The 14,398-nt window shown below is 50.5% G+C and overlaps 1 protein-coding gene across 1 annotated transcript; it reads left to right on the top strand.

Moving 5' to 3' along the window:
- The first annotated feature begins 859 nt into the window (after positions 1-859).
- PNP (purine nucleoside phosphorylase) lies at positions 860-11,650 on the top strand. The gene is made up of 6 exons (XM_010225779.2): positions 860-966; positions 4,123-4,292; positions 5,023-5,126; positions 7,047-7,222; positions 10,107-10,297; positions 11,209-11,650. The coding sequence occupies exons 1-6, from the start codon at positions 944-946 to the stop codon at positions 11,424-11,426; spliced, it is 882 nt and encodes a 293-aa protein (XP_010224081.2). The 5' UTR covers positions 860-943; the 3' UTR covers positions 11,427-11,650.
- Positions 11,651-14,398: the final 2,748 nt, after the last annotated feature.

Below are 14,398 nucleotides of genomic sequence, written 5' to 3'. Positions count from 1 at the left end.
GGAGGACCCCGTGGGCTCTGATGCCTCTGTAGAGCACCTGGAGCAGGTAAGCTCTCTGCTCCACTCATCGCTTATTTTCATATGTGTTTTTAGGCACTTTGTTGTATTGGAAACATCTCTGGTTCTGTTAAACTGATTCAAATTAGCTGCTGAGCTCACTGTTGTGTGAACAGATGCATATGCCAGGGTTGTTTTAAGCTTTGTGTATAAAAAAAAAACAAAATATTGAGGTATGTGCTGGGATGCTGATTTTTTTTTTCCAGTATCTTCCATGATGTTAGAAGGTGGAGAGATGTAGAATAGCTCAAAGCAGTATTTCTTGCTGAGATGAGCACGGCAATGAAATGGGAGTTAAAAAAGGGGGATCCTAATAGGATATTTCCCCTTGTTGCTGCACAGAAAGGGAAAATAATGAAAGGAGATGCAGAAACGTCTCGTTGCTCGCAGGAACAGTGGCACAGATCACCTCACGGGCTCTGCAGACGCCTGGCAAACTCGTGGCCCGCTTCCAGGCGATGCATTATACAGGAACGGGCGAGCAGAGCTGCTAGTTGGTTCCTGGTTGACGCAAGCGCGTGCAAATCTATGCAAATTCGCTGTCAGCTGCGATGCCGTTAGGGGCTGCTGAAGCCGCACGCGTGAATTTTCCAGGCTTCATCTGCATTAAAATGTGAGCGCGCGCGTGTGTGTGCGTGTGTGCACGCGCGTGAGGCTGCTGCACAGAGCCGGAGCACGCGTGTCACGGGGGCGAGAGCAGAAAAGCCGATCTCCTGAGCACGCCCCTCCTATTCCGGGATTGGGACTGCTCCGGGGAAAGCCGGGGACACACCTCCCGCCTCCCTGCCAGGGCCGCCCGGCTCGGCACGTTCAATGGGCCTCCGCCGCTCGGTCTTTCCGGCAGGTTCCGTTTCCTTCCCCTGCTGCCGGTTACCCAGCGAGGAGCATGGCCTATGCTGAGGAGGAGAGGTAAGAGGCTGTGAAGCAGGGATGCACAGAGGTGGAAGCGGAAAAGGGGCTGCACAAGTTGCATCATTTTCCCTCACGCTGCTTTCCTTCTCTCCTCCCTCCTGGGCGCTCTGTAAATGCAGGGGATGCTTAGGAGTAAACATCTTATACCCGAAGAGGAATCGGGCCACCTGCCCCTGTCAGGTGCTGATATTATGAAATATGGCAATGAGCAGCCGACCTTGGGAAAGGTTATGGGACAGAAGATGCGGGAAGAGACAAATGCTCTTGTGTGAGGCGGAGACAGAGATGCACGTGCTGCAAACACATATACCACCGTGGCCCTCTCCCAAATGCAGTATTTTGTCTCTTCTCGGCTAAAAATCTGCTTTTTATGTGCATTTGCTTTCAACTGTCCGAGAGGCACAGCATGAAGCTTCTCTTTTATACATGCTGTAAAAGATTAATCATTGATAACAACCCTGTATTTCGCAACAGATGCGTGTCTTCGGTGGATGGCAGCAGTATATACAGTAAAGCACAATGGGGGGGATTGTGCTTTCAGCTGATCCCGTGATTTAATCCAAAGCTGGGCTCCTGAGCACTATAATTAGGCGCGCGGTGCAGGCGGCGGGGCGGCTGGAGGGGGCTTTGTGCTCCAGGCATTAATGCTCACGTGCGAAAGCTCGCGGAGCCCTGGGGGTCACGCGCGGCCGAGCGAAATACCGTGTTTGCTGACCCGAGGTTGGACTCTCCTTCCTGCCCCGCTGGGCAAGAGCCTTTGTCCTCGAGTGCAGAGATTCCCTGCGCCTGCTGCTCCCCTTCGCTGGGCACCCGGAAAAGCAATTTTGGCACATTGGGCGCCCCGATTTGTTGTTTTTGTGTGCCTTTTTTTGTTCCATTAGTGAGCAGTTGTGTGCTCAGCACCAGAGACAGCGCTGGGATTTGGGGAGCGTCTCGGGGCTAAAATGGCTTTAAAGGCCCCTTTCGACTTGCTGTGGCTCCTCTCCGGCCAGTAGCATTACACAGAATAGGAGTTTCACCACCCACTTTTGTAGGAAACATTTTAACTTCTCTTAGAAGGAAAAAATTCTCTGAAACTTAGTGCAGCTCAGTCAATCCCACTGTTTTCAACTGTCAGTGAATCAGATCCATCCCAGACTCTTTATGTGGATATGGGAATGTTTTTATGCTATTTTGCAAGATGTATTCACTTTTCTTAACAAATACACAGCAAAAGTGCAAGAAAGGAGTAGGAAGTAAATGAAAGACCAAACACATGGTGACCTCAATTCTTCCCTCATGTCTTCTGCAAGTGCCTAATGAGCTTGGCTCTTGCATTTCAACACTCTTGTTCTTTCAACTCTCTAAATAAGGGTTGCAGTTTCTCAGAGGAGAAAGTATGAGGAAACAGTCATTAATTTATGTAAAACATTAAAAAAAAATTTGTCTGGGAGAACTCTGCCTGAGAAAATGATAGTATGGACGGTCAAAGGTAGGGTTGGTTAATATTTTCCTGCTTTTTTATTTTAAGAGCTTGGAAACAGCATGCAGAGAGAATTCAGCAGTAAGTTCTGGTAAATAAACTTGCATTTCCAGATTTTTCCTTTGAAAAGTATTTCTGCTACCTAGGACTTTCCATTCCAGTCCATGAGTATGGAAGGGTTTTTGTGCAGAGCGTGAGTTTGTGACGTACTCTATGTGTGTCACATCTCTTTTCCGAACCAAGGGCCTAATTGGATGTAGTTGATGTTGGCCAGGAGCTGGGAAATGCAAAGCTCACAGAAGTTACACACATAATATCTACCTGCTGCAGCAGTATCAAGAGAAAAATGGTTTCAGAGTTAACATTCTGTGTTGGAATGTGGTGTGTCCGTGAGGAATTAGATGTGCATCGGCGTTCAAATCCTGCTCGCCGGTGGTGTGCAGGAAGCAGAATCCCTGTTTGAGGGGGGCTTGCTCTGCTGGAAATGAGACGATGCCTTCTACAAAAGAAACACTGAGGAAGCAGACACTGCTTATCAGGGTCTCCAGTCGATTTTGCATCCCCTTCGCCCTTGCAATGTCTGATCTTTTCGCTCCTTAATAATCAGATGGGCTTTTTATGTGCAGAAGATGCTCCCCCTATTCGGGAGAGTTCGCTCTGTGACCCAGCCCTCCAGCAAATACCCTGATTAATTCTCTCCATCAATGGAAACCACCAAGTTGCTATCAAGAAATGCTATCCAGCACCCTTGCTTTTGAAGGGAATTTCCAGTCAACCTTGATATCGACTTTCAGAAGCATCTTCATTGTGTTATTGGCAACAAGATTATGGGCTTATTCTTCTATTGACTGTATTTCCAAACTGATTAGTGCAGCTGAAGAATGCTGGAGTGACAGGGCTGGGAGCTGAGGTCCACTTGCTTTCCGTGAAAGGGCTACAAAACAGGCACTGTGATGCCACCTCCTCCTATCCCACTTTCTAGCAGCGTGAGTCACTCGGCAAGGAGCAGTCCTCAAGAAATCAAATAATACAGACCCAGAAGCCTAAACAGCTGCTTTTAATCTCAGCTTTGCTGCAGAGCTGGCACTGGGCTCTTGCTTAGGGTAGACTGTGGATGAGAGCCACTGCCCTGCTGCTGTGAGAAGGGCTCAGCGAGGTCCTGTGTCACCCTCCAGCTCTGAAGTCACGAGGGTTTTAAAAAGTGGGTGTTTCAGAAGTGTTTCCCATCAGATCCCATCTCCATAGGGGCTGCCTGGGACAGGCCCGGCCATGCCTGCAGGTGCCCTGCTCTTGCACCCTCTCCCTTCCCCATGCCAGGTCAGCCATCCCCGTGCACGGACACAGCCCGTCGTTTCTCAGAATAACAATGTTTTGGCAGCAGCCCCGGAGAGCAGCGCTCATCAGAGCACTGCTGCTTATACCCAGTGACACTTCTGCGATATAGGTATCATTAGCCACTTTTTCGCTGTAGAATGAAACTGGCACAGAGGATTCAAAAGATTTGCCTGTGGCCAGAGCTAAAGTATGAGATTAAAAGTGGTTGCTATAGAGAAACATCTGTAATAATAGCAGAGAAGCTTCTATTCTTTTAGAGAAGGCAATTTTTTTTTGTACTTTCTCAGGACTTTTATCCTTTGAAGTTTGTCCTTTGGATGGGCTCACATCCTCACCGACCTGTTCTCCTTGTGCAGGAATCGCTACGAGGTGTGCAAGGAAACGGCAGACTGGTTACGCGCCCGCGCCGCGCCGTGCCCCAGGACTGCCATCATCTGCGGCTCCGGCCTGGGAGGCCTGGCCGATGCGCTGGATAACAAGACCGTCTTTCCCTATGAGGACATCCCGCACTTCCCACGGAGCACAGGTTAGCGCTACCCGGGGCATCTGCTTTCTCACAGGAGCTGTTCAGGGTCCCGTTGGCAGTGTTTCACAGAGCCCAATGTCATCTCCTTTAAGCTACGGCAGCTCGAGTTGGCGTGTGCAGCGTGTCCTGCTCTTGGCTCCCGCCTGCCAACAGTCTTTCAGTGGTGAAAGGAGCATCAACAGAGCCTCGTCTTCGCTCTAACATTCAGCATCTTCTCCATGAGCTCCCATTCCAAATGATGTGTCATTCTGGGCAAGAGCTGCAAACCAGCACCCCATAAAGAGTTTATAATCCATCCCAGTTGAATGGAAACTCAGGAAATTGTAGTATTGTCAGCTAGTTTTCACCTGCAGGCTGCCAATACAAATTCATTCTTGGTTGCTTGTTCCTAATATCCTGTGAGTCGTTAAGGCCCAATGAGAAATGATGTGGTTTTGGACCAACTGCCTGTGAGAAGCCACCACTCCTCGTGGGGCTGACCCTCTCCCGGAGCTCCTGGCACACGCTTGGGTCAACATTTTGCAGAACTTGTCGAAAGCTGTTGATCCTTTTTTCCTTCCAAAAAGCAAATAAACCACCCAAGGTGTCTCTGCGTGCAGCCACTGGTGGTTATGCTGACCTTGCTGCCTCTGCTCGCTGTGCCGTAGCGCATGATCCTTGCCTGAGAAACCTGCTGAGCACGGAGCTGAAGCCCTGTGGCTGCACTAACACCTTCTTCGTTCATTTGCAGTCTCGGGGCACGTGGGCAGGCTGGTGTTTGGGGAGCTGAACGGCCACCCGTGCGTGTGCATGCAGGGACGCTTCCACTTCTACGAGGGCTACTCCATCAGCGCGGTGAGTTCTCCGTGTGTAAATCACCCGCAGAGCAGGCGATGTGTTTTTAGAGAGAGGCAGAAGTGACTGCTTTGGTATCCAGCTGCAGGAGGACAGCCCTTGCAATGAGCATTGAAACTGTGTACACTGAGATTGCAGGCCCTTCCCAAAACCAAAAAATTGGGAATTCCAGCTAAGAGAAGTCTGCTAGCTTCGGCCTGACGAAGTTGATGCTGTGTAGGCGCGAAGCTGGTTCCCCGCTCTATGCTCTCAGGGTGAAATCGTATATCACACCAGACACATTAATCTACATGCTTCAACTTGCTCATTGTAATCATGATTTAAATCAACAACCAGGAAACTTGGAGTCATAAAAATAATCTGCTTTAATCTTCTTCTGCATTTCTATATTTTAGGTTTTTCTCCTCATATAGGAAAAAAATGTCAGTGGCTAGCATAGCTGGGAATATTCTCCCAGTTAAGATACCGAAAATATATGCAATTTTAAATGCTTATATAACCTAATGTGCATGTTTACAGATTTCTGTTAGAAAATGGAAATATTATTTCTTATTTACTGACTGCTGATTTTGTGGCTTCTTTTTTATTTGCTTGGGTTCGGGACTTAATTTGTGGCTCAGGGCAGTTTGCGTTCGAATATAAATTGTGATACTTGGCAGCACTCTTGCCTTTTAATAAAACTGTTAAATGTTCTTGATATAAAAATAGGTTTATCAAAGCACGTTTTTCAACTAAAATTAACTCACTTTAAGTGATGTTTGTGGGAAAGAAACATCACTTATTAAAGTGAGTTTGAGAGTTGTTGTTTCTTGCTGCTTCTTTAGCATTTTAGAACTAGATGATCTTTGTCATTCCTTTCCGCTTCCTTCCTTTCTTGATTTTTTTTTTCAGTTCCCCATAGTTCCATGACTTTGGATAAGCTGGTCCTTGCAGAGAACTAATGTGAATAAACTGAAATGAAGAGTAACCTCTATTTCTGCAAAATACCTTGTTGCTGTAAAAACCTGGTTGATCAGTTAAACTCCAGGACCTTGTGCGTTAGCAGGTACCTCACCAGTGCTGTGGCTTGAGTTCTGCAGCACCTTAGCAGCAAGGAAGAAGGATCTGCATGTCCTTTCCGTGCTCTGTTTATTCAACCTTACTGCGACTGTAGAAAACTGGCCCTGAATTTTAAAGGCACTTATTTCAAAATTAGTTTTGAATGCATTTCAAAACTATTTAAATGCTTTTTACTTAAACGGGGTGGAGGGTTTTAAATAGATAACCTATGGGGAGGCAAATCAAGTTTCATATAGTTTCCTCACTGCCCATAGAGATGGGAACTTCCTCACTCAGGTGCATGGAGGCCTTTAGTTCTCCTTCCCACAGCACGAGAGGCCCAGGAGGAGCCCTTTTAATTAAGAAGGTAGCACTTGTGCACAGCATTGGCATGTGAGGATCTACAGAGCTAAATGGAGGAGAAGGGATCTATGGCAGCCAGATAGACTAAGATGAGGACTTTTGTAAAGATTGTTTCTCTCCCCAAAGGTGAGCAAAATATTAGTATTCTCCAACCTCCCCTTCTCCTTGGCTCCCCAAGAGGGCTACTGCTCACTGCCTCAAACCTCCTGCACTTTCTTTCTCCTCTCCATCCTTTATACCCTCTTAATGCTGTTGATCACAGTTGCGTCTTTTCCTGCTACTATTATTTTTAACTGAGCAAGGGCAGGTAACTGACTACCTAATGGCTGCTCCAGCTCTGTTTCCATCACGACTCCATCCTTTTCTGAAAAGATGCAAGAATGGAAGATAAAATCAATTTATCTAGTAATCCCACGTATGTGGAGATAAATCCAGCAGAGTGCTCCTGGAATATCAAGCAGTTTGGAAAACCAAACTGATATTCCTTGCACAGATGTCTTTTTTCTTTGATTCCTGCAGGTCACCTTTCCCATCAGGGTGTTCTGTCTCCTGGGGGTTGAGATCTTGATCGTCACAAATGCTGCCGGGGGACTGAATCCCCACTTCCAAGTGGGAGACATCATGTTCATTCGGGATCACATCAGCATGTTTGCCTTGGGAGGGCAGAATCCACTGCGAGGACAAAACGATGAGAGGTGAGGATGCCTCCTCCGTCCCAACCCAGGCAACGTGTGCCTGCACGAGCAGGAGAGCGTTTCTCATGCGTTTGTGAAAGATCTGCAGCATTAGCTGAAAGCGGCCACGTGGCAGATTCCTTGCAAACTTGCAGCGCGTTTCTGTCACGGGCCCTTGCTCCGGTCCTGCTTCATCTCCTGCTGGTCCCACTTGAGTTCCCATCGCGCTATGGTGAAACGCATCTTCCCTAGATCCCAGCTGGCATTTGGCGTTGTCAAACTGCCCTTTCCTGCGCCAGCCGTGGGCTGAGACCACCAGCTGCACCTGCTGGCAAGCAGTTACTGAGAGGGAGGGTTTGGATCCAGATACCACCAAGGGAAAAGCTAAAGCAGTAACTGGGTGCGCGGTGCCACTGGCCCTGCTTTCCCCAAGCTCTTTCCCTGCTTGTTGCTTCTCTTGCAAGTCTACAAGGAGTTTACAGGCAAACCTCCAGCAATCTCTTGGTGAGAGCCGAACCCTGATCCCTCTCCTGGGATGGCTGGCCATACTGGCTGCAAATTGGATCTGCTGTTGTCCCTTCTTGTCAGCCCCTCTCTCTGCCAGTTCCCTGTAACCGAGTGAACTGCTGTGCTTCCAGCCTGCGTTTGTCACTCAGTTCTGATGTGACAAAACTGACACAGCAGAGGCCAAGCAATGAGCTGCTGGGGGAGCATAGCTGAAAACTCCAAGGTTCCTTCTCTTTTCTAGTCAGGCCACGAAACTGAGGTGCCTCTGTTAATGTTATTTATTCCCTGAAGGTGTCAGTCTGTGAGAGCTGGTTGTCTTGGCAGCTTCTCTGGAGACCTCTGGATCTAAGAGCATGACCTGCTGCTGGTTGAGTTGGCAGGGCAGGGCTGTGCGGAGCAGTGGTGCAGGGCTTCTGTTGTGCACATCCACTGGAGCTTTGTCCTGCTCAGACCAAGGAGCTTTAGGTGTCAGGAAAGCAGGAAAGATCTGGGGCTGTCTGAGTCCTCATGGTTTTGAGGATAAGGAAGTGACAGCAGAAAGGATGATTTCCTAACCAAACAGGCAGAAAAGGGTGTATAAAGCCAGAGGACAGCAAACAGAGGTGGAGGAGGAGGTGATAATTCACAAGCAAAGAGCGAATAGAGATAACAGGATGCCCAGAGCTGTTGCTGGGTTGCTAGTACCTGCATCGTAGCAAAAGCAGCAGGTTTGCAGGACAGATGCCTGGACTGTCCTGGGAACGTTCCAGAAATTAAGTTCTGGTTGAGAGCAACGTTCTGCCTGGTTTCCAGTTGCAGTTAGTTCCTTCCTGATCTGACACCAGATCTGGCTCCTGCGGAAGCCTGGCAGGTGCTAGCAATCATCTCGGGAAAGCTAAATGCTGTTCTGCGGTTGGAATGGCAAGAGGACAGCAAAACTAAAGCAAAACTCGGCCATCGGGAAGGATTTACCTCAGCACCACTGAGGGATGTGGCAAGGGGGAATATAGGAGAAAATCTGAGGATTGCAGTTAATAAATTGGAGAGCTTGGTCGGGGCCATCCTTCAGGAAGGAGAAGCAGGTTTTGTGCTGATGAATGCTTGTTCCCTAAGACCTGACAGAAAAGGTTATTTTTTATTTATAATATTTTAGTGCTCACAAACATTAAGTCAGTTGCTGCCTTGAACATTCAACTGAAGGAACGTGAAAACCAGGCAGAGCTTCCGTAGCCCGGGTGAGGGCCTTGATCCGTTCCTGCCCAGCCAGGCTGGGGAAGACAGCTAGGAGTTTATTTTGCAGATCACCTCGGCAGCGGCACGGCAGCCCTTGCCATCTACTTCGGCTCCTTTTGAGTCTGCAGTACAATTTTCTCAATCAGGAGCGGGACAGGGTTGATTTTAAGATTCAAGGCATGCCAGAGACCCAGCCTGGAAGCATGGGGTGAACATTACCTAAAACTTGGCCCAGATGTGCTGCTCTGCACCTTTCCCTGCAAGGGAGGGCCAGAGTAGGACACCACTGGTTAAATATAAGCATTTAATAACCTCTGAGACCCCACTGAGTATCCAATATGCTTTCTTGGGAGCTGGCAAATTCAAGATAAGACCCACAGGATACATGCGTGCTCTGGAGTGACAGCCAAGGGACAGACAGGACCTATCAGGGTATATTAAAAGGGCCTAGATGCTTATGGCTAGGCAACTAAATTCAGCCACATCCTGGAAAGGTGACCCGGCTTGCACTCAGTGTGACCTCGCTGTGCCAGGAAACAAAAGCTGCATGGGGTGCCCTGCCCTGTATTGTCTGACTAGCAGTGCCTGTACCTGGGGAACAGGTCTTCTAAAGAGGGCCATTCCTTGGGCACTTCAAACTGCCCTAGCATGGAGAGTGGAGGGGAGGCTCAAATCTCCCCTGCTTTGTCTCCTGCGCCTCCCGTTTCAAGTGTTGTGGGTGTGAATGAGGAGATGCCCAGGGAGGCATCCCTGGTTGCCCAATGCAGGGGGTCTGACGCGTGTAGTTAGCCGAGCTCCACCGTGGCCTCTGCCTCCTCACCGGGGTGGCCTGGGGGCTCTGCACGTGCAGGAGGAGCCGAGGGCCAGGTCCCGGGGAGAGAGATTTGGCCATCGGTGCTATCTGGAGATAGAAGTCCTCGGAAAGACCGTTCCCAAAGGACTTGCCCTAGGCACGAAAGGCCAGGCCTTCCAGGGGCTCTAATCTCTGCGTGGGGAGGGTCTTGGGGGATTAAGTCTGGCAGGAAGGATGGAAGTGCCTGATGGCAAGGCTGGGATGAGACAGACTGTACGCAAGGCAGGTCTGCTCTTAATCTTTCCTTTTTTACCAGCAATGACCATTCCTCATCCTTGCTGGAGGAGGAGCAGCAGCAATGCCAGCACGGCCGTGTCCTTTCCTGCTTTCCAGGTTCGGGGTGAGGTTTCCCTGCATGTCAGACGCCTACGAAGAGGAGCTGCTCAGCGTGGCGAGGGAGAGCGCGCAGGAGCTGGGCTACCTGCCCTTCGTCCGGGAAGGGGTCTACTGCATGCAGACGGGCCCCTGCTACGAGACCATCGCCGAGTGCCGCATGCTGCAGGCCCTGGGCGCAGATGCCGTAGGTGGGTCTGGGCTCGCGGGGTCATTCGGGCACTAAGCAATGGGTTAAACGGTGCCCTCAGCCCCCGGCTGGTTCTTGTTGCTGTTTGGGTCCCCACCAAAGCCTCTGGGGCCTGAGAGGTGAACCGGAATAGTTTGGCACGGTTCTGGAGCAGCTCAACGTAGCTGCTCGGATGGATCTGCCAAACACTTCTAGTGTTTATGGCTGGCTGAGACAAGCAGCCCCATGTAATGTTCCACTTACATTCTAAAGAACAAGTTTGCCGCACTCTCGTGGCTTGACTTCACCAGGAACAAGTGGAGCCTCATTAGAAATCAAGTGCCATTTGGTTATTTTCTGATTTCTGCCACTCTAAGGGTTTTTCCTGGGCCCTGTGCAAAGCAGCCCTCCACAGGAGTCTTTGTGCCTTCGGGGTAGCAATCACGGAAACCTTCCCAATGGGATGTGAGGAGGGTGAACATTATGATCCAAGTGATTCCTCCAGCTTCACACCCTGGAGGCTGGGGCAACTTGTGGATGTCTGTTCATTAAAATCCACAGACATGATGCGTGTGAAGGAAGGCGTTGAGCTTCTCGGAAAGCTGCTTCTCCTCCGGGAAGCTTCTCAGCAAGAGAAGAGCTACATGACACTGCCCATCGGTGCTTCTCCTGGCAGGGCTGCGAGCAGCCTGCTGTGGGCACTCAGTGACAGGGACAGAGACGCAGCACACGGGAATCAAACACTGGTGGCTCGTTAATGCTGAGCAGAGCTGTTACTGCAGGGCTCCAACGGTCGTGTTGCTCAGAAGTAGCTTCAGAGAAAGGATAGCAGGGCATGCACTGAAGATGGGAGAGTGGTTTGGTGCTTTGTGAGGATTTTGGTGTAATCCTGACCCTTCTGACGCATCCTTGTCCTTTGGTCTTCTCCTGCAGGCATGAGCACGGTCCCGGAGGTGATTGTAGCCAGGCACTGTGGCCTCAGAGTCTTTGGGGTCTCCCTGATCACCAACAAAGCTGTGATGAGCTACAGCAGTGAGGAGAAAGCCAACCACGAGGAAGTCCTGCGCATCTCGGTGGTCCGGGCTGAGGCCCTGCAGAAATTGATCACTTGCTTCCTTGGCAAGTTGTGCGAGAGCGGAAACTCTGCGTGATCCGCAGCACTGGGTCTGCCTCCGCTGCAGCCCTCCCAGAGATCCTGGAGCTCGTGGTCCTACTGTATGACCACCAGCAAGGGTTGGGGGAGAGCCGTGTGTGGGATCCTCTCTTTCTGCTCTCTGGCTTCTGAATTCACCTTTGATTTTTGTCCCCGTGGCTTAGTTGGTGAGGCACAGAGGTGTGCTTTGAAGTTTGCCAGGATGAAGCCCTTATTAGTAGCCAGCTCCCTTTTGATCCTGCCAGGGGAGGCCCAGCAGCTTCCTGGCACTCACAGAAACGCAGCCTGATGGGCTCTGGCAGGTCTGCAGCTCCAGTGCCCCTCTCTCCTCTGCGGACCCTTCCATGTCTCCCCCGTGCGTCCCTGCCTCTCTGGGCAGCTCTGCTGCTCTGGGCAGCTAATGCAGCTCCAGGGGCCGAGGGCTGGGCTCAGGGGGTGCAGGCCGCTGGGCTCGCTGTGCTAGGACCTCATCCAAACCGGGAGAAGTCTGCAGAAATGAGACTCTGAGGTTTGGATGAGGACCTGGATACATAAAAAGGGTTAGACAACAAGTAAGATGGGTCTGGAGCAAGCGGTGCTGCCCGGTAGGCAAATTACTATTGATTTTATGGCTTTGAAAGCCACTGTGTGCCCAAGGGGCTGTATTTCCCTAACATCCCTGAAGGTCTCACCATAGAGCCCTCTGTTCCCTTTACAGATGGGCTGTGGAGCTGTGTTCCTGCTAACTGCAGTAGGACATTCCCACAACGTGTCCCCCTTGCACCTCGTCATGCCATTGACAAGGTTGCCCTATTCTACAGCCTCTTCTGCTTTCACTGCTCTCTTTTCTTGGGGAAATTGAACCTAACAGCGAGTGAAGAACAAACAAGAGAGGCCACTGAATCCCCTTTCACCTGTAGGCCACTACTCTACCATGGATAGTCCACGGTGAATATTCACCAGGATTATTCAGTATTCCCCCAAGGCTGAGCTGAGCATTGGATGCAGCTGGATATGACACAGTGGCTGTAATTGTTAGGTAAACTTTTCTATTCACTTATCTCGGAGTTTCCTATAGAGCCCATCGCAGTTGAGTGTTTTCAGATGGCACCATGATCTGAAGACACCCAACTCACAGTGGAGAGCTTGAACCTGACCATTTGGCATTGGCCCTGACAATGTCTGCCTAACCTCTTCTTGGAGACCTTTGGAGGTGGAGGAGTCATTGGAAACGGTCTGCTGGCCAAGTTGCTGTCTCGGCACATCTTCACCCTCCATCTAGGTCTCTGTGACAGCCCCTCCTTCTGCTCAACGGGCCTGGATCTGAGGGACCAATTCTGATCACGGCCATGGGCAAAGAGGCTCCAGCTCTTCCTTCCCCGAGCCTGTTGCCCGCTTGGGTCTGGCAGGGCTGCATCGCTGTCAACAGCGAGGAAAGATGAAAAGCAGCAGATGTACAGAGGGAGAAGGCAGCACTTTTGCCTTTTCAGGCTGCAAGTTGACCCAGGACGTGTTTGTTGCAGGGCCAAGAGAGAGCAGATAACTTCCCCTGCCGAGGAGAGGTGCTTCACATCCGTCTAATTAATACTCCGTAAATACGAGGTCCCTCGAGCGAGAGGCACAGGCAGCGCTGCGGTTGGCCGTAACTAGCGAGCGGCCGGGGTAGCTAAGGCTGGGATTTCATCCGGCTCCGTTAATTAATCAGAATTGGGCTTGGCTGGATCTTGACGGGAAGTATCTGCGAAGCCGCTGCTGTTCCTCGGGCTAGGCAGGAGATTAGAGGAGTCCAGCAGCAACATCTGCCTCCGGGGCCCTGGATACGCTCCGTGAGCCACGGAGTTACTGCTGGATAACCACCTCCCAGCCCTTCCTGGCGATGGGTAACAGCTACTAGCATCTCAGTGAGAGCTTCGAGGGGCAGATTTAAAAATACCACAGGCTCGTACTTAAATACTACTCAAAACTTAGCTGACATTTTCAATATGTTTGCCAAATTCCACCTATTTTTGAAGAAATGTCTTTGAAATAACCTTGGAGCCCTTTAAAAGCTGGAGGCCCTTCATCCTGCTGGTAAAGGTTGACCTGGGCAGCTTGAGTTCTGTGTGAGCAGCTGCAATTTTGGCCTTGTTGAATAATGAGATGAACTGTGGGCGCTTTGGAAATCCTGGGATGATTTTGGTGTCTTGGAAGAGAGGGGGAGGGATACAATTCACAGGCTGGTTCGTGTCTCTGCTTTTGGAGATCTCTTTAATCAAATGCTCTTTTTCACTGCTGGCAAGTTGCAAAATGATGAAATGTTGGTTTTGGGGAGGAAATAAACCTTGCTGTGCTACTGGAAGCAACGTGCTTGTGTTCAGTGCTCAGGGGGCTGCGGGGCCAACAGGAGGGAACCGCGGCCAGGGGGACAGAGCAGCAGAGCCCAAACCTCGGGATCTGGTCCGGGGGGGTCAGGACCCCGCTCTGGGTGGTGCTTAGAGCAGGGACATCTCTGTGCTGCTGATCCGGCGGGAAGGGGGTAGATGAGAAAGGGCCGAGTTTTCCAAGGAGGGTCCCCCAGCAGGTTGTGCTGGGCGGGTGCCCGCGCAGTGAGTCCCCGACGCGGGAGATGGCACCCGGGCACCTCTCGCCTGCCCGCCCGCGGCACCGGGCACAGCCGGGCTCCTCTCAGAAGATGCCCTGCTCTTTATTTAGTTCTTTTGCTGCTTTCGGGAGGCATCTATGGCTAGAATAAGCAGCTCGGCCAAGAGCCTCAGCACCCCTTCGTTCTCATTTTCCATGCAGCTTCATTCTTCTGGAAATCCTGCCTTCCGTGGTCAAGGAGTTAACCTGAAAGATGCTCGGAAAGATAACTTGCTGTGCAAGGCTCAGTTTACGGGACCTTCCTCTTACAGGCAAATCACCGTTTGCCCTCTTTTGAACAGCATTGAAGCAAACAAAAAAAAAAGCCTTTTTTTAATTAAAAAGTGCTTTCCATCTCAACTCAATAACTGA

The sequence above is a fragment of the Tinamus guttatus genome, unplaced genomic scaffold, assembly GCF_059628265.1.
Source record: "Tinamus guttatus ecotype Peru unplaced genomic scaffold, ASM5962826v1 Tinamus_guttatus_pri_ptg000674l, whole genome shotgun sequence".
Taxonomy (NCBI): Eukaryota; Metazoa; Chordata; class Aves; order Tinamiformes; family Tinamidae; genus Tinamus; species Tinamus guttatus.
This window is presented reverse-complemented; position numbering and strand designations above follow the sequence as displayed.